The sequence below is a fragment of the Gopherus evgoodei genome, chromosome 19 (assembly GCF_007399415.2).
Source record: "Gopherus evgoodei ecotype Sinaloan lineage chromosome 19, rGopEvg1_v1.p, whole genome shotgun sequence".
NCBI classification, from domain to species: Eukaryota; Metazoa; Chordata; order Testudines; family Testudinidae; genus Gopherus; species Gopherus evgoodei.
The window spans coordinates 18051952-18075268 of record NC_044340.1 but is presented as its reverse complement, the minus strand read 5'-3'; the positions used below and the strand labels follow the sequence as shown (position 1 = coordinate 18075268).

At 44.6% G+C, this 23317-nt stretch overlaps 1 protein-coding gene across 1 annotated transcript in view; it reads left to right on the top strand.

Moving 5' to 3' along the window:
- DRD2 (dopamine receptor D2) overlaps nt 1-23317 on the top strand; it is a 66812-nt gene that overhangs the window by 24206 nt on the left and 19289 nt on the right. The window contains exon 2 of the mRNA XM_030538603.1: nt 22015-22327. Within this exon, the coding sequence (XP_030394463.1) occupies nt 22046-22327 (282 nt within the window). The 5' untranslated portion in view covers nt 22015-22045. The remainder of the gene's footprint in view (nt 1-22014; nt 22328-23317) is intronic.

Sequence of the window (23317 nt, the reverse complement as noted above, 5' to 3'; positions counted from 1 at the left end):
CAGCTTCGTTCACAACACTCCCTGACTTAAGGTGTCACGCTCATGCGAATACTCCTTGCTGAAGCCCCACTATCCCGAAGATGTGCCTTATCCACTCTGATTTCCAATAGCATGGACATAACATTGCTGAGTTATGTAAAGTGCTTTCAAAGCAATACTCCAACCTTGGCTGGCCCTACTGCGTATAGCAAAGGGGTGGGAACTGGGTCAGTAGAAGCCTGTGGCAGTTGCCCAAATGTACAGTATGAGGCTGATGATTTGTAGGATGGTAGCACATAGAGCAGGGGTAGCCAAACTGTGGCTCCAGAGCCGCACGTGGTGCCTCAGAAGTTAATATGTGGCTTCTTCAATAGGCACCGACTCCAGGGCTGGGACTACAGGCACCAACTTTCCAATGCTCACTGTTCAACCCCTGCCTCTGCCACAGGCCCTGCCCCCACTTCACCCCTTCCCCGAGCCTGCCACACCCTCGCTCTTCTCCTTGACCCCTAGAGCCTCCTGCATGCTGCGTGAGGCACAGGGAGGGAGGGGAGGTGCTGATCGGCGGGGTGGCTGGCAGGCGGGGTGGGGGAGCTGATGGGGGCTGCTGACATAATCCTATGGCTCTTTGGCAATGTACATTGGCAAGTTCTGGCTCCTTCTCAGGCAAAGCTTGGTCAGCCCTGACCTAGAGGCCTCAATTAACACTGAGGATATTGCCCAGGCTTTGAAAAACGAAAAATCTGAAAACTTTCTGCTTTTCAGACACCAAGAAAGCAAAAAACATGGTGGCAAAAAAATTCCAAAATGGGGCAAGGGTGGCAAGACTGCTGTAAGATGAAAATGTGAGGTTTTCAGTTTTCTGATTGATGGCGGGGGAGCTGGGGGGGGGGGATAACAAATTTCAAAGTAAATAGACGCTTTCTACCAAAAAATGTTACACAAACTTAGTTTTCCATGAAAAATGTTTTAACAGAAAATTCTTGGCCATCCTAATCCTGGGTCTCAGTTCATTGCTTTAACTGCTAGACTCTTTTTTGGGAGGCCTCTGACATTGGCAATACCATTCAAACCCAGGCACGAAGTTAATGATGAGCTGCCAGGCACAGAGAGTGTCTGAGCTGTAATTGGGTGATTGTTCCCCCCCTTGTAACAGAGTGCTCTGGCTAGCCAGTTGCACTTAGTTTGTTCTGCAGTTACTGTCATTTCACCTGCTTTCATAAAGGAAATGCAGGCACTCAGAAAACCTTACGGTGCATTTGTCAAAGTGCTTCTTTGTCCTATTGAAACATTATTTACCAGCAATAAAAATGTTCCTTACAGCAATTTTTGTCCGTGATTCAAAACAGACACATCATCACTCCTGTGCTTAACATTATGCTGTCTGAATCCCCTGATTAGAGAGACGAGGCAATATCTTTTGTTGGACCCACTTCTGTTGATGAGAGAGACAAGCTTTTGAGTCACACAGAGCTCTTCTTCTGGTCTGGTGAAAGAATTCCTCCAATGTCTATTCAGGTATATTCTCTACAGAAATATAGACTCCAACTATGTTAAGGACATTATTAAGTTTACAGATCAAACACTCAGGAGTTAGGAAATGCCAGTATTAAGGCTGCCCGTGCAACCTTACATTATCCCTCATGTGTGCATTATGATACGTCTTGAGTCACATGATCACCTACTATTTTTTCCACAAGACCCCTGCCTCATCCAGTGCACAGGATGGACAGTGCTCAGTTAATGAGCAGCTATGCAATATATTTTTGTTTTAATGCATGTAAAGCCTCCAGGTTCCAGGGTGATGGACATCACTCTACACAGCTAAATAAATAGATCCCCAACTATGATGCTCCAGGGAATCCTGAAATAAAGAGCTTTTTTTTAAACTGCTGTAAAACTGCTGTAAAAATATAATTTTTGTAAAGACAGAGACACTTACAGGAAAAGCACACTGAAAAGCAAGAGAGAACCTTTCAGCCCATTTATGAAAGTGCCCTCAGTTCCCACCTGCAGGCAGGTGAGATGAGAATAAATTGATAGTTTAGAAACAAGTTTGGTTCCTCTCATTCCTCAGCTGTATTGTGAAGGTTTTTGTAAGTAAAACAGGTGGTGACTCTGTTGTCCGGTTAGCCAAACCCTTCCTTGTCTTTGGCCATTTTATGAACTATTGTGCTTTACCGTAAAGCAGTGTGATTTTCTGAGAGACACTGAGGAGTGTATTCTCTTTGCAAAGTAATAAGGATGCAAATCACCCTCCCTTCTTGGGAGTCAAGAGCACATTCTTATCATTCCTTTTTGAAATTAAAATAAAGGTCAAGTTCAAGGTAACATGGCCATCAGACCATGGGAGGCAGTGTGCAATCAAGCGCTGATCTGCTCTCTGTCCCACCTTCCATAACAGGCCAGGAAGAAAAACAAAAATAAACGGTAACATGGGTGGGTAACTTTTCATAAGATCTACTCTCTTTCAAAGCAAAAAGGCATAAGACAGACACAAATTACACCCTAAAGTATATTCGCAAATTAGAATCTTGTAGCTCTGTAGGAAGTCATGGGACTAGAACCAGTGGTTCATTGCACTGCAACCCCCTTTTGACAACACAAATTACTACATGACCCTGGGAAAAAGGACTGAAGCCTAAGCACAATTGCCCTGAGGGGAGGCCAAACCCAAAGCTCAAGGACTGCAGCCCTGGGCAGGCAGTGGAGAGTAACCTGAGCCTTGCCACCCACGGCTGAAACCAAAGCCTGAGCACCACCCCCCCAAGGCTGAAGCCCTCAGGCTTTGGTTTCAGCCCTGGACAAAGGGCCCAGACTTTGGCTTCAGTGCCAGCAACTCTATCGCCAGCCCTGGTGATCCCAGTAAAGAGGATCACAATGCACAGCTTGAGAACCACTGGGCTACACTATGTCTCACTAGATACACGCCCAAGCAAAAGAGATATGGAGAGTAGAACCTTTGTACAATATACTTAAACCTTGGGTCCAGGCCTGTAGTAGGAAGCAGGCACTGTCCACTCTGTCCCCTGGAAATGGCAGGGGCAGGCAGGGAACGGGTGGAACTTTGGCTCCACTCCCTGTATTCACACCAGCCAAAGTGACTGGGCCCAGGCAGGCGACATCCCCGTACCAGCAGCAAATTGTTACTCCCCGTTGAGCAAGCAGGCAGGGAATTGTGCCTCTGAGGCCATGTCTACATCTAAAATTTTGCAGCGCTGGTTGTTACAGCTGTATTAGTACAGCTGTATAGGGCCAGCGCTGCAGAGTGGCCACACTTACAGCAACCAGCGCTGCAAGTGGTGTTAGATGTGGCCACACTGCAGCGCTGTTGGGCGGCTTCAAGGGGGGTTCGGGGAATGCGAGAGCAAACCGGGAAAGGAGACCAGCTTCGCCGCCGTTTGCTCTCGCGTTCCCCGAACCACCCTGCAAACCGCAGGGAAGGAGACCTGCTTGCTCGGGGGTTCGGGGAACGAGAGAGCAAACCGGGAAAGGAGACCAGCTTCGCCGCGGTTTGCTCTCGCGTTCCCCGAACCACCCTGCAAACCGTAGGGAAGGAGACCTGCTTGTTCAGGGAACGCGATAGCAAACCGGGGAAGGAGACCAGCTTCGCTGCGGTTTGCTCTCGCGTTCCCGGAACCACCCAGCAAACCTCAGGGAAGGAGACCTGCTTGCTCGGGGTTCGGGGAACGCGAGAGCAAGCTGGGGAAGGAGACCAGCTTGATTACCAGAGGCTTCCTCAGGTATGCTGGGATACCTGCTTATTCCACGGAGGTCAAGAAAAGCGCTGGTAAGTGTCTATACTTGATTACCAGCGCTGGATCACCAGCGCTGGATCCTCTACACCCGAGACAAAATGGCCAGCGCTGCAAACAGGGAGTTGCAGCGCTGGTGGTGCCCTGCAGATGTGTACACCTCCTAAGTTGCAGCGCTGTAACTCCCTCACCAGCGCTGCAACTTTCTGATGTAGACAAGCCCTGAGTTACGCCTCCCCAGGGCTGTTCTTAGTGCATTCTGCTGCATCAAGATTGCTCAGGGTTGAGCCCAAAATGACAAACTAGCCCTTAATGTCAATGGCTACATTATATTTGTAAATGGGTGTGTAGCCTTCCTGACCCTGTCCCAAAACCCATTAAAGTCAAGGGAAGGCCTGCAGTGAGAAGATGCATGCAAACAGCACATCATTGCCAGTGAACTGTTCTACAGATTTAGGGGATTTTGTTAAAGGGCTTTTTTTTAAAAATGCATTTCACACAAGTTTCTGCCTTCTCTTAAGGTAGTTTTGCATTATCAAAGGGCAACAGGAGAATAGAAAAAAGTGATATTGCTGCATTTAGCACTGATTTTTCTCTTCACACTGAGTCACTTAAGCTAACATTTAATTAATTTGTGACACTTTGACAGTTTTCAAAAAAAGACATTTGTAGAGCTATCAAACTGCATTGATAGGACTGTCAGACAAGCACCTTTTGAATTATCAGCTATTAAGGACCCATATGCAACAAATTTACAAGGTTTATCATACAAATTGTTCTCTGAATGAGCAAAACACACAAAGAGCTCAGAGAAACACAAAATACCCCATTGTTCACAGGAAAGCTTGATATTTACAAGTGTTTTGCTATTTTGATCACTTACTTTGTAATAAATCAGGTTTGGCTTTGTCTTACCTTAAGGGAAGCAAAGAGGCCTTGTTACAGCACTGCCTAGCCAGGCTGGCTTCAGTCTAGCCACTGTCTCAGATTCCCCTGACTAAGATGGGGTCTCTCAACCTTCCCAGTTTGGATTCAATATCAGGACCAAGCCTCCATAAAGGCACACGAAAATAGCTTCTCTGCCCACCTCCGCTTTTCCCCATGCCACTCTCAGTGCTGAAGTACTAAGATATAGGGACCAGACCATCTCCAGCCTTCCCTTCCCTTCAATCTCCTACTATAGCAATGCATCTCCCTCCCACAGCCCTTCTGTCTCAGCCCTTTATAGAAAACACCTGACCACCCCACCCCAGCAGGACTGTCTAGCCCCAGGCTACCTGGCCCTTAAAGGAGCAGGCCACCTTGTTATAGGTCTGTTCTATAGGGATTTGCCAATATACCCATGATTTTCAAAAATGACTCGTGATTTGGGGTGTCCAACTTGGAACACCATAGGAAGCGGTGAGCATTGAAAATCAGTCACCATTAAGACATCTCAAGTTGGGCACCAAAAAATCAAGGCATCCAAAATGAAAAACCTCACCTTTAATTAGTGACCTTATCTTGTACCCGACCAATTTCGGGGGGTGGGGTGGGGGTGACGGCTTAACATTCAATTGTAGATCTGCCGCTTTAAACCCAACATATCTCTTGTCAAACACCCAAAAGTCTCCTGAGCATCTGAAAGTGCTGGACATGAATGGATTCAGCCATGCAGTACCACTGAGACACAGATCAACACTGTTACCCCCGTTGTATAAATAGGGAAAGTGAGACATTTGAGGTCAATGGGTCAGTCTCAGAGCTGGGAACAGACCCCCAGAGTTCTAGCTCCTGGCCCCTTTGCTGTACCTACTAGACAATACTCCCTCTCCTGTACTTTGCAATGTTTGAAGTAGCCCATTTGCCTTGCTGACACCAGGCCAAGGCCAGCCAGGATGTAGCTAGCTCCACATGACCTCAGAGACCAACTTCACTACAATGTACAAGGGCAGAATGGCATCATAAGAACAGCTGTATTGGGTCTGACCAAAGGTCCATCCAGTCCAGTATCCTGTCTGCTGACAGTGGCCAATGCCAGGTGGTGCCCCAGAAGGAGAGAACCTAACAGGTAACAATCAAGTGATCTCTTTCCTGCCATCCGTCTCCACCCTCTGACAAACAGAGGCTAGGGACACTATTCCTTACCCAACCTGGCTAATAGCCATTTATGGACCTAACCACCATGAATTTATCCAGTTCTCTTTTAACCTGTCTCATAGACCTAGCCTTCACAACCTCCTCAGGCAAGGAGTTCCACAGGTTGACTGTGCGCTGTGTGAAGAAGAACTTCCTTTTATTTGTTTTAAGCCTGCTGCCCATTAATTTCATTAATTTCACATATCATAGTGTGTCTGGTTAGCACAAAGCCACATGTTCAGGAAGTGCCCTGCTCCCAGATCGCAGCCTGGGAGGGGGAGCCCTCTTCATCCCTCACTCGGTCGTTAAGTCCTAGCGAGCAGGCAGGCTTCACAACACATCACGCAGCATCTACGCAAACTACAGAGTCCAATGCCCTTGGGTTGTGCTCCGTGACTGCCATTGGAAGATGCGACGGTAGCTCCTTCCCACTCACAGAGGAAACAGGTTTAACTTAGACACTGATGGGACACAAGGCCATCCCTCCTGGGGCTGACTCTACCATTGACCTGCCTCCACTGCAAGCCACAAACACATCCTTATAACCAGAATATTCTGCTTGCTGCTTCTGTGGAGCATCTGGCATTATCACTTCTGATAAGCTCAGGGCAGCTATTATTGCTTGCATTAAAATTCAATACAGCATTCCTTTGTTATTCTTCTCTGCGGTTTGCTGCAGGAGGAGTTCAGGCATGCCCCCTGCTGGCTGCGAGGGCACTGAAATCTACCACCATTGCAAGCACTTTAGGTACAGTACAGCCAGTTCAGGCAGCGGTGACCGAGACAGCATTGGTGCAAAACCAATGACACTTCATCCTGGGTAAAAATCGGGAGAATTCTTCTTTTTATCAGGATTTCCAGAGTGAAATGTCATGTTTGCTGATTGAGCAAATCTTCCCATTTTAGCCCAGATCAAATCAGCAAACACCCAGGAAATCATCAGGGACATCTCACTGTGTCTTTCACTCACACTCTCTCTCTCTCTCTCTCTCTCTCTCTCACACACACACACACACACACACACACACACACACACACACACACACACACCCACCACCACCACCACAATCCACCAGTGTTGCGCACAGCTCTGCTTTCTAACCATCAATGCTTCCATGCCACCATTCAGAGGGAAACAATGATGTGGCCTTTAGCTGTTGTAGGTAGGAAAGAACAAGCTGAATGTTTTTGCCTTATTAAAAAAATTACCTGCCTTAGTAAAAGCTAGAGGTAGTGAGGGTGGCAAGAGCTGGAAGGTTTGCAGCACAGTTGTTTGCAGATGTTTAATTATTGCACAACAGTTGGGAACTGGTTGCTGAGGAAACCATTTAGCTATTCTATTGCAACTGTCACAACATTTTGTTTCCTTCTAGGGTTGTTTGCAGAGTTTTAACAGCTCCTTAGGGCCTCTGCTGTCACTGCAGACACATAAGTAAGTCTTGCTATAGATTAAACCCAATCAGCCTATATCCATAGTGCTGTCAAAGGAGGCTGCTAGTGCACTGAGGAGTAAAAACTTGGCTGGTGTAAATCAGTTGATTACAGCTTCAGAGGCCACGTCCAGACTAGGAATTAAAATCGATTTTAGATACGCAACTTCAGCTACGAGAATAACGTAGCTGAAGTCGAATTTCTAAAATCGAGGTACTCACCAGTCTGGACGGCGCTGCATCGATGTCCACGGCTCTCCGTGTCGATTCCGGAACTCCGTTCGGATTGATGGAGTTCCGGAATCGATGTAAGCGCGCTCGGGGATCGATACACCGCGTCCAGACTAGACGCGATATATCGATCCCCGAGCAATCGATTTTAACCCGCCGATGCCGCGGGTTAGTCTGGACGAGGGCAGAGAATGATTTAAACAACAAGGAGTCCAGTGGCACCTTAAAGCCTAACAGATTTATTTGGGCATAAGCTTTCATGGGAAAAAACCCCACTTCCTCCAATGCATGGAGTGAAAATTACAGATGCAGGCATTATATACTGACACATGAAGAGAAGGGAATTGCCTCACAAGTGGAAAGCCAGTGCTGACAGGGCCAATTCGATCAGGGTGGATGTGGTCCACTCCCAATAACTGATGAGGAGGTGTCAATCGGGTACCCCCAGATATGCTGATTTACACCATCCTGAGCTTCTGGCCCCAAGATTACTAATGTTGCAAATCTGTCACTGTTCACGGTGACATTGTCCTCCGACCCTGTTTGTCTGGTATCCGTCTGGTTCAATTTTTCATAATTCTAGACTGTGAGTTGTGAGTTCTTCAGGGCAGGGATTATCTTTACTTGACTTTTTTGTACAGTGCTGAGCACACTGGAGCTCTGATCTCTGACTGGGGGTTTAGGAACTACTGGAGTGTGTATACTGTGTATACTGGAGAGTGTAATAATAAATTGAAAAAAGAACAGGAGTACTTGTGACACCTTAGAGACTAACAAATGTATTTGAGCATAAGCTTTCATGGGCTACAGCCCACTTCTTCAGATGCATCCTCCATGAATGCTTATGCTCAAATAAATGTGTTAGTTGTTAAGGTGCCACCACGACTCCTGTTCTTTTTGCGGATACAGACTTAACACGGCTGCTACTCTGAAATAAATTGAAAGGAACCCGGGGGAGAAGACGCAACTGGGACAAGTTGAGGAAAAGCAGCAGGCCAGAGGGAGAGCCCCAGGTTGGAAAGAAATGCCCTGGACGGTTTCATGTTCACAGTGATGAACTGGAAAAGTTCAAGCATGTCTATTAAATGAAGGGAATCCATGAACTAAACAAGAAAACAGAGAAAAGTTACCTGTCATCCTAAGGAGAAGAAAGAGAAAGGGGAAGTCCACAACAACAAACTAGATTCAAAGAAGGCCAGAGGCTGGCTGGTCACCGGAGGGCTGGCAAATCAGAGGGGCAGAAGCATTTCCAGCTTTCTAGGAAAGACAGCAGGGCAGAAATCAGTAAGGGGAGCCCCAAGTAAGAATGGCTTCTGTACGTTCCCCAGAGCTCTGGGGCTTGGGACACTCAGTTAAGAGCAGCAGAGCATCACTGTGCTCATATAAAAATGGCTGCTTTGCTCTGCAGCAATCACTCAAAAGGGATAAGGAAACAATCGGCAGCTGCATTAGCTTCTCACTTCTGTGTACTCTGCAATCCCAGTGGGATGGGACCTTGGGTGTAAATATATCCAGCAGGCGCCAGGCTTTCCAGGTTCTCTCTGTGCCAGGCCTGGCCCTGCGACGAGAGATCTTCAATCAGCAAAGCTACATCTTTCAGCCTACAGAGAATAGCCCAACACTCACAAAAATCACTCTCTCCTGCGTGCCAAGGGACAGCATACAAACCTACTCCCAAACAAAGGCTTCTGCTCTCAGAGGGTATGTCTACACTGCAATCAGACACCCGTGGCTGGCCCATGCCAGCTGACTCAGGCTTGCGGGGCTTGGACTGGGGGGCTGTTTAACTGCAGTATAGATGTTGGCTTAGGACGCTGCAAGGCAGAAGGTTCCCAGAGCTTGCGCTGCAATCTCCATCACAAATTAACAGCCCCCGCAGCCCGAGCCCTGCGAGCCTAGGCCAGCTGGCATGAGCTAGCTGTGGGAGTTTGATTGCAGTGCAGACATACCCAAAGTGTTACCCCAGAGGGGACTCCCCAAGGCAGCCTTTTCGTATCAGACCCTGTGTGATGGGTTGTGTCTTTTAGCAAGATTATTAAACCTCATGTATATGTATGTGTAACCCACACACCTGCTGGGTGTGGTGTTCAGCCCCTTCTAGCGGCACCGAGACCACTTACAGAGAGATTGATGAGTCTGCTCTATGGCCTTAGACAGAAGTCGGTTGGCTTTTAGCTCGTGCGGTAGAGGCCCACACACTGAGTGCCAAAGGTCTTGTTCTTGTCAACTGTCGTTATTAGCACAAGCCGTTTCAGGGTTATTTTATTATTAATTATTATTAACTATTTACTTATTTTCCTACTGAAAAATTAAATCCGAAGCCCCAAGCAGCAGATGAAGCACAAAGACCAAGCAGGTCCGGGGCACATCTGCTCTGAACTGTGTGTGGAGAGTTCCATGATATGGAATGTTAGCGGTGATGCAAGCCTGAAACAGCTGTAATACAGTGACCAGTCTCGGAAGCAGACTTCCATGCTGGAACGCAGATTCAGAATCAGCTTCTTTGCTTTAATTAACCCTTTTTACACCAGGCATTTAGGATTACACCTAGCTGAACAATTATCCATCAATTTCAGTGTTTGCTAGAACATACATTGCCATAAAATCAAAGACCTACAAGCACTTACATGTTATACCTAGTTAATTCAGGGATACCGTTATTACTCTACAGTATTTATTACCAATTTGCCCCTTTTGTTGATTGATGCATACACCAATCCTGATTTTCTTTAAATGCATCTGTCATTCCCGAATAGTTGCTGAAGAGTATAGACAGATAATTTTTCGACTATAGTTATTCTGGAATAACCCATTCTGCTTTAAATTCACATCCTGCCTTATTCCAGAATATCTTTCATGCAAAGCCAAGCCCTCAGGAACATTTCCATGAATACCTAGCATTTGTCTGAATACTCGTAGTGAATAATGTCACCGCACAAACCAGACCACTGAACTGAGCACTTTTATTCATGAAAATACTGAGGACTGAGTTTTCTTTAACAATTTGGCATGCTCTTTTTACCATTTCTGTGAATCAAAGAGCTGTCCCAAATTGCATTGGCACTTCAGGAGGAAGATTTGGGTTTTACATTCCTAGGAAGAATTTTTATAATCATGTCTAGGTCCTTAGTATAAAATTGTTACTTGGGGAGGGTGAGAGGCAAAGGTCTGGTTAGGACAAGTGTTATTATTAATTATTAATGATTATTATGTTAGTGCTGAGAGACCCCAGCCAACATCGGGACCCCATTGTGACAAATACTGACCAAATAGGTACTGAGACAGGCCCTACCTTCAAGAGTTTACACTTTAAATAAACAAGGCAGAGGAACCAGAAGCAGAGAGAGGTGAAGTGATTTGCCCAAGCTCCCATTTGTCCAAGCTGTGCACACACGCAGTAAGAGAAAGCATTCCCCACTCAAAGAGTTTACAGTCTAAACAGGGCAGACAGAACAAGGGAGAGAGAAAGGAAATAATATTATCACAGTTTTTACAGATGGGAAACTCGGGCACAGAGAAATTAAGTGACTTATATCTCATAAATCCACAGGACATCAGTCTGGGGCCAGAAATTGAACCTAGACCTCCTGACACCTAAGCCAGTCATTTAATCAGCCTCCCTCTTGAAAGCTGGATCTTACTGGCAGTTATCCAAACATCTCTAGGGTGGAAATTAGTCTGTGAAGGGAATCTCATGAGATTCCCAAGATTTGCAAGCTATGATCAGTTTTTATATGGATTATGCTTAAAATATTTGTGTCCTTCATCATGTTGCTAACATTAGGAAGTGCAGTTTCATGAAAATTAAGAAATCACATGCTAAACTTTTTAGACCTCAAGAAAGGTTTATGATGAGATTACCTGGAATTTTGGGCAACAGCAGTACAGGCCAGTTCTTCTTTTATCCAAACTAGTTTGCTTTCTGCTCTTTGAAAGTCCCCTGATGTTCTCCAACCTAGATCCATCACCTTATGCAGCATGAGTTCCAGACCCCTCCAGGAAACTTCTAGGTTGCTCTGATTCCAGCTTACATTTTCACACTTGTTTCTGAAAGGTAAAACTGGAGAACTCCATTTGCAAGAGAGATGTATCTATAAAAGAGCTCTCACTGTTTTCTAGGCTCTCTGCTTGCTCACACTACTAAGAGAAACAACAAAGCAGTCTCCCAGGTTTTGGTTTTGATATTTTCATTTAAATGATACATGTATTTTTCACTGTTAACCGCTACGCATTCAGGTCCCCAGTCACCAGGAAAAACAACAACCCATTCTTTTAGAACAAACTGCACTGGAAAGGGAAGACAGCTAAGTTACTGGGGGGTTATGCATTAAGTGATATCTAAATTAGTTTTCTGAATTCTCAGTCTGAGGCTCTGAGTCATTTCTATCAGACACATTGACAGGCACTCTATAAATTAACATTATTTGTGTCAAAATACACTGATTGGGTAATTCAAAGGGCTGCGATTTAGTTATTTTTTTTTTCCTTTCTTTTTCCATCTTCCTGTAGCTTCATTGTCTTTCTAGGCAATGAGGGGCAACAAATTTGGTGGCACCCTTCAGGATTGGTTCCACCTGTCCTGATTCTCCAGGTCTGTCCCTTGTCCTACAAGGCTGTCTTACAAGCTGCATCAGAGCCCTAAATGTAATTCAGGCCAGGAAGGAATTATAACATGACACCATCCCTTTGCAACATGTTTCCGTGACACAACATGGCCGTGTTGTCGTGGAACTGCCTCAGGATCTCACCAGCTGGATGAGATGTTTGCTATGAGTAAAAACAATACCCACACATCTTTGAGAATGTCAGCTTTCTGAGTCCAATACAGAACCCAGCGCAATGGGCCCTTGATCCTGACTGGGGCCTCTGAACACGACCATAATGCAAAAGATTATTACTACTACTAATAAACCTGTGTGAAGTTTAGAGGGGGCAGGAGACAGAAATGGGGCTTAGATACAGTTGGGACGGGGGCAGGACCCCAGAGTTCAAGGAAAGCATTATAATATGGGAGGTCACTTGGAAGAAGGGTTTGGAGCTTTCACAGAAACCATCGCTGAAGAAAGGGGACGGGATGAAAAGAAGAGACAAAAGAGAGGACCTGAGATGGAAGGGGAAGAGGGGTGGTGGGAAGAGATGGAAGCTGGGGTAGAAGATTTATTTACATCATGCATTACTGTCCAAGAATGTATCCTAAGTGTACCTCAACAAAGAGACTATAACTTTGAGTTGTGGTTCCAGAGATTTGAGCTTCACTGTCCTGTTTCCTGGAGCCCCCAGTGGAGTTACAGAGGCATTGTACAAGATAAAAGAGAGGACAGGGATTTTTCTGTGCATATTAAGATAGCTTCAAAAAGTTCAGCATCCAACGACAGGCAAAATGAGAGGTCTCAGCCTTCACATTCACCAGCATGAAGAAGGGGCAAATACTTTTTTGAGCTACCTTCTGTCAGCTGTGTCATTTCTTGCTTCATGCTGGTGTTATCCACTGGTACAGCTCTCAGCCAGAGAGTCTTCTTCTTTAGCTCAAGCTGTAGACACTCCTGCTTTGAGCACAGGAAGTCCTCCATTCAATCTCTGGTGTCAGCCAAGATGGCAGCTGTCAGACCCGCTTTACGTCTTCTTACCTGTACTCACCGATTTTGATGGATGCAGATTTTACAAACTGGTCAATTGAAGTGTTTTCCAGTTTGGCCAAGGCTACTAGTCCTAAATGCCCTTGCCCTGTTAGTACTGGGGATGCCGGTGAGGTGTTGAAAAATCTCCCTTTTCCCAAGTCAATAACTTTTGCAAAGGCCCTGACAGAAAGTGGTTTCACATCTTTTGGAAATCAGACTTTTATGGGATTTATGGCAGGACATCCATGGATACTACGTGCCGCCCAACCAGCGTACCTCCACTTGATCGACATTGCAGGTAGAAGAACAACAAATTTGTCAGGTATTGAGCTCCTCCATGTTTGGAAGCACATCTCTAGCCCTACCGCTTACCTTTTGAAATGCAAATTCAGTGTTTACACAGGAAATACGTAAAGGAGCTGAAAGGAAAATAAAATGTTTGAGACAGAAGAAGCCTGGCAAGCCATTTTTGGCTTTTGATTGGTTGGTTTAGGCTTTAATTAGACAAACTGATTCCATCATATGCCACTTAGGTCAAGACAAGACGGCACCAGAAAAGATCCTCAACTGGTGTAAACCAGTGTAGCTCACAGGTTTCAATGAAACTGTGCCGAGTTACTCCAGCTCAGGATCTGGCCCATTTTCTGTAGCACTAGACTGGAGTTCCCGCTGCTACTCTTAAGAAGAGAAAGAATCTTTGTACATTTGACTAGTTCTAACTCTGGCACAATTATTCCATTTGTAAAGCAGAATTTACGGCCTTTGAGTTATTTACAAATCACTGGATGCCGCCATATCCTCCCAGTCCAGCAATCCTTGCTCTGCTAGATGAAAACCACATATAGGTAGCTCCGCTGGGCTTTCTATGGGGTTAGGACCAGTATTTCTCAGGTGTGATTTGGAAGCTGCGTCTCTCCATTCATCCGATGAATGATAAAGCACATCTTTGCTGAATACCTCATTTCTCCACATCTGTCTCTGAAGGTCCAGGAGTGAATGAAACTAGAGCAGAAGTCTGGCTGTCCTCATCTAATAGCAATGTTGCTCTTGATGGATAGAGATGAGAAACAACACTAAAGACCTTGGCCACGAAAATCAATATATGCAGGGACTCTTTCTCAAGTTTCTAGCTCCAGTGTCACACATCACTGAAGGCAAGAGTTTAGCAGGTTTTGAAAGGGGATTGGTGATTTCTATGGACAGCAAGAACATCCAGAGCTGTAAAAATAAAGATTGTTTTGGCAACACTATGAACTCTCCTATTACAAAGCATGAGCCAACCTCTAGGTAAACGCGATCAGGAGGAAACTTTCCCTGGGGACTGGTTATCCCATCACTTCAGGGCTCCTTATATCTTCCTCTGAAGCAGCTGGTGCCGGCCACTGTCAAAGGCAAGAAATTGGGCTAGATGGACCCTGGCCTGAATCAATGTGGTTCCTCCTGTTGTGGATCAAAACAGAAAGGTTTTGGAGCAATGCATCCTCCACAATGCCTGCTCTCAAGGACTTCATGTCAAAACAGGTCTGGGGAGCCCATTTGGGTATAATAGGAAATGACCCTCCACTTTCCCCAAAGCCTGAACCCAAACTCAAACCTTGGGAAAGTTCTGCTAAGTTCATGTTTGTTTCTTTTCTTTCTTTTCGTTAAGTGCCACAGGAAAGTTTATTCTGGCAGAATGTTCTGGCCAGAAGGAACCGCTGAGTTCTGAGTCTAGCAAACTTTCAATCCTGATTTCTAGGCCAAACAGGACAAGCTCCATTCCAATAGACAGTGGAAAAGCATCCAGAACTTGGGATCCTTATCTGAACTCCTTTGCCCATTGAGATTCTCTGCTTGTCACTCAGAAGGAAGTCTTTTAACTTTCTGTGTGTATCTGCATCCACATAAGACAATAAATGTGCTGGTGATAAAACTCCAGAAAAAAAATGCTTGGGATCAAGTAATTACAGCGTAACCTTTTATCTGCTTGTTCTCCAGTGGTACCTGGTGTCCTGTTATCCATTTAAACTCAATGGTAATCAATAGAATGTTAGCTTTGGTACATTCAGCAGCAAATCAGATACACTTTACTTGGAATTCAGCAGCAAGTGGGTTCTGCTTATGTTATGTGACAGAATTGGGAACAGGACTCAGATCTCTTGAGTTCCAATCCAGCACCTTGACCACAAGTCCATCTTCTGTGTGGCCATATAGGACCATCACATGCTTTCCACGTGGATGCCTGGCACATCAAGCAGAAGAGCAGGTACATTTTGCCTATACATATCTGATACTTTCAGCGGCACCACTAGGAAATTCTTGGCGTATGCAGTACTAGCCGAGCAGCTAATGACTGTATTCAATATGCGTTAAGCTCATGCTATTCCCTCCTTTTTAACAGACACTCTGAGAATAGAGTCATTCCTTACTACCCTTGGAGTTCTGTCCCAAGAATGCAGTAGCTGAAATATCATGATCATACTTAAGAATTATGTGCACTTCCTTGCTTTGGCTGCAGCTTGATGCCCTGGTTCTTTCCACTTTGTGGCCTGTTTACAGTTTAATAAACCTCTGGGGACAAAGTGGAATAGTCAGCCTGGCAAACAAAGCACCGGATAACCAAGCAGGACAGAGGAATATCTCACAGTGTGTGTTTCATACACAGGGCAATGCACATTCTAGGCCTCATAAATCATCTTCAAGACAAAGGTTGTAATGAGAGATTGCTGATACTATGTAGGATGAGTAACATAACAAGATTATGTCGGAATGGACTAATTAGTTACATAGTGTCCAATCATGCCCATCCTATCCTTCAGCCCCCAAACCCAGAATTTTCCAAAAAGACATTCATATTTGTAAATTAATTTTCATACTTCTCTGTGTTTTGTAGTTTGCCCCGCAAAGGCAGATATTGAAATACAACAAGAAAGGCTCTTCTCATGGTATTTCCAAATTGATTTTTATTCTCTAGAGGTTCAGATAAGTTCGGAAAAGCATCTGAACCAAACCTCTACATCAATAATGACAACTAGGGATGATCAAACCATTTGGTAGAATTAAAATTCATTAAGAATTCAGCCCCTTTTTTTGTTGACAAATTGTGTGTGTGTAGTGATGAGAGTGATTTTAAAATGTACTGTGATTGGTAAGTATTGATTAAATATTTTCTATGAATAATTCTGTCTACCGCAACAACAGATAAAGTATATGAGCCTAAGGAGAAAGGCTGACTGATTTTTTCCAAGGATATTGTTTACAAACTTTTCATTCCCACCATCACAGTTTCAGGCTTAACTGCACCTTTGACACACATACACCTTGCAGTCTTCCTCCAGGGCCTATAAAAGTGTACGCTAGTTACCAACCAGCCTTCTGAAAGCAAACATATAAAAACAATGAAAGTTCCCATATATACATGCTAAAAGCTTACCAGAGGTCACCCCAACTCATCCTAGGGCTCTAGTAGGTGTCAGTCTTTCAAATCCCACAACTGGGTTTGCCCACTTGGTTACAAGTCCATGTCACCTTTTTAGATCAGGAACAAGAACCCCAACTGGACAGCTCAGGTCTTTGATCTCCAGTCTCCAGGAACAGGCAATCACCAGTCAAAGGCCTTCTGCTTAGGGTGTAGCGTCAAAAGGGTAGGTTTTTGCATAACCCAAAGTGAGGAATTTGCATTAACCATCCCTCAGGGATTCTCCTACTTGACATTTATTGTCCCAAAAGTCCATGCCTGTCTTTCACATCCCAGTTTTGACCACCTTACACTTCCCAGGACTAACTTCTGTAACACCCACTGTTTGCTGTTTGTTACTCAGATGATGTGGTTGCTGACCTTGATCACATGGTAATGTTTCTACTCTCTGACTGGATGACTGAAATATTTCATTCAGAGATTTGTTAATAACAGTTAATGCTCTCTCCAGTACATGTGTTTGGCCTGATAATCATTCATGCTAAAATTCTTGCTGTTTTCAGGATACACAAACTTCTTCACAGGCACCCAACAGTGGTCTGAATACTCATAAATAACTGCTCATTCTTTTAACACTTAGATGTGTGTGCTGCTTTGCCATTATATGATTGCTTATATTTACTCCACTGCTGTCATTCATTTTGTACTGTAAAAACTGTCCTAAAACTTTTGTTTTCTTAAAAGAAAAAAAAAACACCACAACAACCGACTTTGCCAACTTTTAAAAGAAAAGGAATGACTGGCAAATGTTGGGTTTAAGAACAGGCATTATTGCCTTTATTAGGGACACATTTTAACAATTGCCTGGCTCACCTATGCTTTACTCCTGGCTTATATTAATAGGCCTCCACCGATTTAAATGCTTACACCAGAATAAAATCAGAGCAACACACTCATGGATCAGGCCCAGTATTTCAAGTTCACAAGCATGGGAAGGTTATTAGTAATGAAACTTGTGCAGAATTTTCTTTGCAACACCCCAAACTTGCTGGGCACCTCTAACCCCTCCTGTAATATAAATAATAAATAGCAATGAAACAGCTCAAAAAATGCCTTATACTGGAAAGCTCTTGGCTCTTCCCTGGATAGGCTGAACAATCCCTAGCCTGGACAATATTGCCAAGATGAGAACATCACTTTCAACTGATGATTCAGCAGCACAATCATTGTATTAAGCCCCTCATTTTTAGTGGGAAGTGGGATGTGAGGGGCTATGTCTGGAGCAATCAGTTGCTGTGAAACCCAGGGCCATGCTGCCCTTTGTAAGGCGCCTTGGTCCCATAAAAGACTTTGAGCAGATTTCTGCACTCCACAAAGTGCTCACAAGAGCTCCAGCTGGAAGAAAATGCCACTGGCAGTGGGATGTTAATTTGAAAACACCAGCATCATAGGTGCAGTTGGGAACCCAGCAGCCAAGGGCTTTACTAAAAGCATTAGACTCAAGAGCTAATCGAGGCTCCTTTGATCCCTTTGTGAGTGATATTTGGTGGATTATAGAGTCTCCTCTGGAAACAAGGAGCTTGTAAAAGACCAGCTGATACCTGTGCTTTTATCTGTGGTGTGAGGATCTTCTGCTTAACCTAAGATTGACCTACTTGCTTATCTCCTCTTGTTGGTTCTGAAATGTTGCAGTCTGAGAGGGGGCCAGCCACTGAAGAAAACTCTCAGGATCTCAAAGAGCTTTGGCTGCTAGATACAGGGAGCAATAGTAGAGAGCTCAGCATCTTTGAAAATCATAGCCAAGCGGTAAAGGAAGCTCCATACAATGCAGGTTCTTTCTGTCATTTGTGTGTGTATGTAAGATTCCCCCATCAACATTATCTGGCAGTTATGAATGTGCAGGAATATATGGAACTGTCCCTAACAGGGAAGGATTACTATGAGGCCTGGCTTTGGGGAGGGCAGGTCACGGGCAAGCAGTATTTTACACCATAAGAGCTGGACTCTGCGTCATATGGAAGTTAAGATAGGTCAAGATTTTAAACTAATGCCAACTCTGGAGCTTGCCTTCTTTAATAAGTCCAATATTAAGGTTGGTTTGCAAGGCAGATTTGCAAAGGCGATGAGAGTGCAGCACAGGTAACTGCTCAAGCATGGGAGGTTAGGTCAAAAAGGTATCACAACAGATAATCTTACCTTCCAGACTGTACGATGATGACTACGAGATTCCAGTAGGCGGTCCTCATGCTCCATGAATACACATTGCCCAACTGGTCCTGGTGCATAGATGGGAAGACAAGTTCTGGAGCACTTGCTGTAGGACACTGCATGTGGTGGAATATGTAATTAAAGAGACCAATGAACTCCTCTTGTATTAGCCATTCCAAGTTCCCCAGATCTAAATGATAGACATTTTCTCATCACACATTTCACACTAGATTCCACACTTAACAACAACAAGCTGGCAAACAGAAGTACGACCCGACATTTTAGGACATAAATGTGACCGAGACTCCCGTATCTAGGTGAAACTGCAGGAGGAATTTAGGAATGCAGAATGGAGTAATAAAACTAGAATTTCAGCACACTGGGGATTTTACACCTACTTTTATAGTTGTTTTTTTTTAAAGTATCATAGGGCATTAATAACCACAAGTCCAGCCATGCTACCATTGAAGTCAGTTGGAGTTTTGCCATTGACTTTAGCAGGGCGGGATCAGGTAGATACTATATTGACAGGCACTATATAGGATCCTATGTCAGAGAGACAGATAGGATTCAGCACCCACACATGGACAGGAGTGAGCATTAACTCAACACTGAACCAGGTCTTTCCAATAACAAATCAGGTACCATCTCTCGTAGCACCAATATGTCTTTCTGAAAGTTTATCCTTGAAGGGCTAGGACTATAACAGTGTTTAAAAGAGAACTGGATAAATTCATGGTGGTTAAGTCCATTAATGGCTATTAGCCAGGATGGGTAAGGAACGGTGTCCGTAGCCTCTGTTTGTCAGAGGGTGGAGATGGATGGCAGGAGAGAGATCACTTGATTATTGCCTGTTAGGTTCACTCCCTCTGGGGTACCTGGCACTGGCCACTGTCGATAGACAAGATACTGGCATAGATGGACCTTTGGTCTGACTCAGTACGGCCATTCTTATGTTCTTAAGATCTCCCATTGAAACAGCGACCCAGGAGAACTGATGGGAGCACACAGTGCTCTGCCTGCAGTCTAGCTAAAATAATAAAGCACACAGGTCCAACCCAGAAGTCTCACAGCAAAGCAAGGTGAACAACTCCCAGCTTAGATTCCCGTGCATGCTGGAACAGCAGCTGTTTGTATCAAGAGAGAGCAGAGAATGTCAGGGCCTGGGATTTTGTTGCAATTATGGTTGGTGCCAGCAGGTCAGCAGGAGCAGGACACCTTTTGAAGGAAGGAGACAGAGATTGGGGAAGTGATGCCCTACTTAAATTTTCTCTGTTATCTTGATCATTTTAACAAGCAGCAAGAAACCAACGTGAAGTGAAGGAAATCTCATTAAAAAGCATGAAAGGAAAAAAGACTCAGGAAAGATAATAGGAGCTTAATGCATTCGCTACGCTAGGAGTTGCTATCATTGCATGCTGGGCTGGCGCTTTGACTGGGTTTGATGCCTCCTCCTTGTTCCGGAGCCGGCTGTTAGTCAACTTTTCAAATGTTAGTCTTGTAACTGGATATTTTTCATCGGATTTCCTTGCAGCCTTGAGTCCATCTGAATGAATGTTCACAGACCCTTAAATGCAGTTGTCATGGTTCATTTGGGTCCCTTTTCAATACAATGATGTAGCAATACATTTGGGGAGCGTGGAAAGGAGTGGATGGAGGCTGTCAGGGTCAGCACTGCAAAGGGATGATGGACAACTCACTGCTTTAGATAGGAGAAGGGGGTCTAGGCATTGGCTCAGATTCATCTGTCAATAAGAGAGCAGATGCCTAAGGACTCAACACTTCTGGCTCCCATGGAAAGTTAATGTGAGCGGTGGGGCTCATAACCATGCAAATAAGGGAGCACACCTTTGAATCTGGGTACGCAACAATGGAGGTGCTTAAAATTTATGCCCACTTTGGAAAATCTGGGCCTGAATGATCTCATCCTAATCTTCTGAGAGATATTTGCCTTCCTAATAAGATCACAGTTTCACAGTGCATCTGCTTTGACAAGGCTTATCAATGGAATAACAAGGGATGCTGCACGTCAGGATTGAGAAGCACTGGGGCTGAGTGCACTGGCAGGCTTGTGTGTGAGGAACCAAGAACTGGATTACTTGTGGGCTCTACATGCTAGATGATTGGTTTGGAAAGTTCAGCTACCTTTGTTTGCTTTGTAAAAAAAAAAATCTGAGCGGTTGCATTTCCTGGGGTAAGACTGGTTGATAAATTACTGCAAGACAGAAAGGGTGTTCTAAAAGTGTTTAAGATCTGAAAAAAGAATGAGGAGTACTTGTGGCACCTTAGAGACTAACAAATTTATTTTGGCATAAGCTTTCATGAGCTAACACCCACTTCATCAGATGCATGCAGTGGAAAATACAGTAGAAATATATATATTTCTACACACAGAGAACATGAAGAAATGGGGGTTGCCATACCAACTCTAATAAGATTAATCAGTTAAGGTGGGCTATTATCAGCAGGAGAAAAACACCTTTCGTAATGATAATCAGGATGGCCCATTTCAAACAGTTGACAGGAAGGTGTGAGTAACAGTAGGGGCAAAATTAGCATGAGGAAATAGCTTGTAGTTTGTGTAATGACCATCCACTCCCAGTTTTTATGCAAGCCTAATTTAATGGTGTCCAATTTGCAAATTAATTCCAGTTCTGCAGTTTCTCATTGGAGTCTGTTTTTGAAGATCTAAGTTTCCCCATCTTAAATAGGTTTAGACAAGCCTGGGCTCTGCCTTCAATACACTCATGCATCTATCAAGGGAAGCTCTGACCATATAAAGTTTCACCCTTCACCTATTGCTGAAGTGACCATAACAACGATTCCCTTGGAAGCCGGCAATGAGTAAAAGCGATAGAACCTGAATAAGTGTATCTACCTTGCAAAGTACTTTCACCGTAGGGTGTGAGCACCTCTCAGACCCAAAAGGATTTATCCTCACAGTGTGTCTGTGAGGTAGCAAAGTATTATCTCCACTAAGTACCTGTGTAACTCAGGTTCAAAGAGATTAAAGCCCAGATCCTCAATGGTATTTAGCCACCTGACTCCCTTTGAGGATTTTGGCCTAAGCGACTTGTCTGAGTTTCTCAGACATAGCCAAGAGCTCCTGAGTCCTACTCCAAAGCCTTGACCCTAAGACCAGTAAGTGTCATAGCCTCTGCAAGGTTTTCTTGCATATATGATAGAAACATGGAGCTGACCTCTATGAGCTTGTGTGTGCATGATGGATTTGTTACACTCTAATCTTTGAGTATCATGTGGCTTCTTCTTTGTGGCAGGGTGGAGCTGGAACCTGGCATTTTTACCTTCATGGATCCCCTGAACGTGTCCTGGTACAATGACGACACTGGCAACAGGAACTGGAGCAAGCCTCTCAATGGGTCCGATGAAGACCAGAAGCCTCACTACAACTACTACGCCATGCTTCTCACCCTTCTCATCTTCGTCATTGTCTTTGGCAACGTGTTGGTGTGCATGGCCGTGTCCAGGGAAAAAGCCCTTCAGACCACCACTAACTACCTGATCGTGAGCCTGGCCGTGGCAGATCTCTTGGTGGCGACTCTGGTGATGCCCTGGGTAGTCTACCTAGAGGTAGGTGGCATTGCTTTGTAGCATATCCTCTGCAAGCCAAACATGTCTGGTGCCTATATCCAGAGAGTGGAAGATTAGTGGCTTGGGAATCAGCTATTTAAAGTGTGGCTCTACTCAGAATAATAACTTCCTCTCAGTAATTTCAAGAAACAAATGTGCTCATTTTTCTATTTGCCAGCCCTGTGAATGCAACCAAGAATCTGAGAGTCAGGCGGGGTCCTTCCTATCTCACACATCATCACCACCACAAACAAAGGTCAAAGGAGGCCAAATTAGCTCCTCTGTGATACCCAGGCTGCTCCACTGTCTTCAGAATATGTTATCCGTGACATGTGCAGTCCCATTGTCTTCGATGTGTGTGTCTGGTGCTTAGTACACTAATCTACTGAGTATACACAAGAAAGAAGAGAATCCAGATAATTTTCTCATAGATGTACTAGTTCTGCAAGGCTAACAGGAATTTAAAAGTCAGACAACATTAATGTAGCCTGCAACTGTAACGCTGACAGACCCCAGTCAACGCGGGCGGGGTGGAAGCGAGGATCTCGGGAGTTTAGTGCATGAGCCTCTACGGCATGAGCTAAAAGCCAAGCAGCTGTTAGTGAAGGCTGTAGAGCTGACTCATTTTATCTCTCGAGCTAAGTAGTCTCGGTGCCACTAGCTGGGACAGGACACAACACATGTTTATTACTGTGCTGCCTATTGCAAATGAAACAAATGCTAATATCAAAAAAAGAAAAACAAAAGCAGAGGAACGTAGGCCTGGCTTGACATGAGTAACTGGACATACATGAGGCCTCAGTTCTTGGGAGACAGGATTAGGGAGGTAAAAGGACCAGCAGACTAGAACCAGAATGTCTGTACTAGCTAAGATAAGGGGAACACTCAGGGAACAATTTACAATGGACAAGATAACAATAGGTAAGATAAACCTGGAATGTAAGACGAGGCAAAGAGTAAATCAGGCATGGCCAGTGCATGCTATATTGG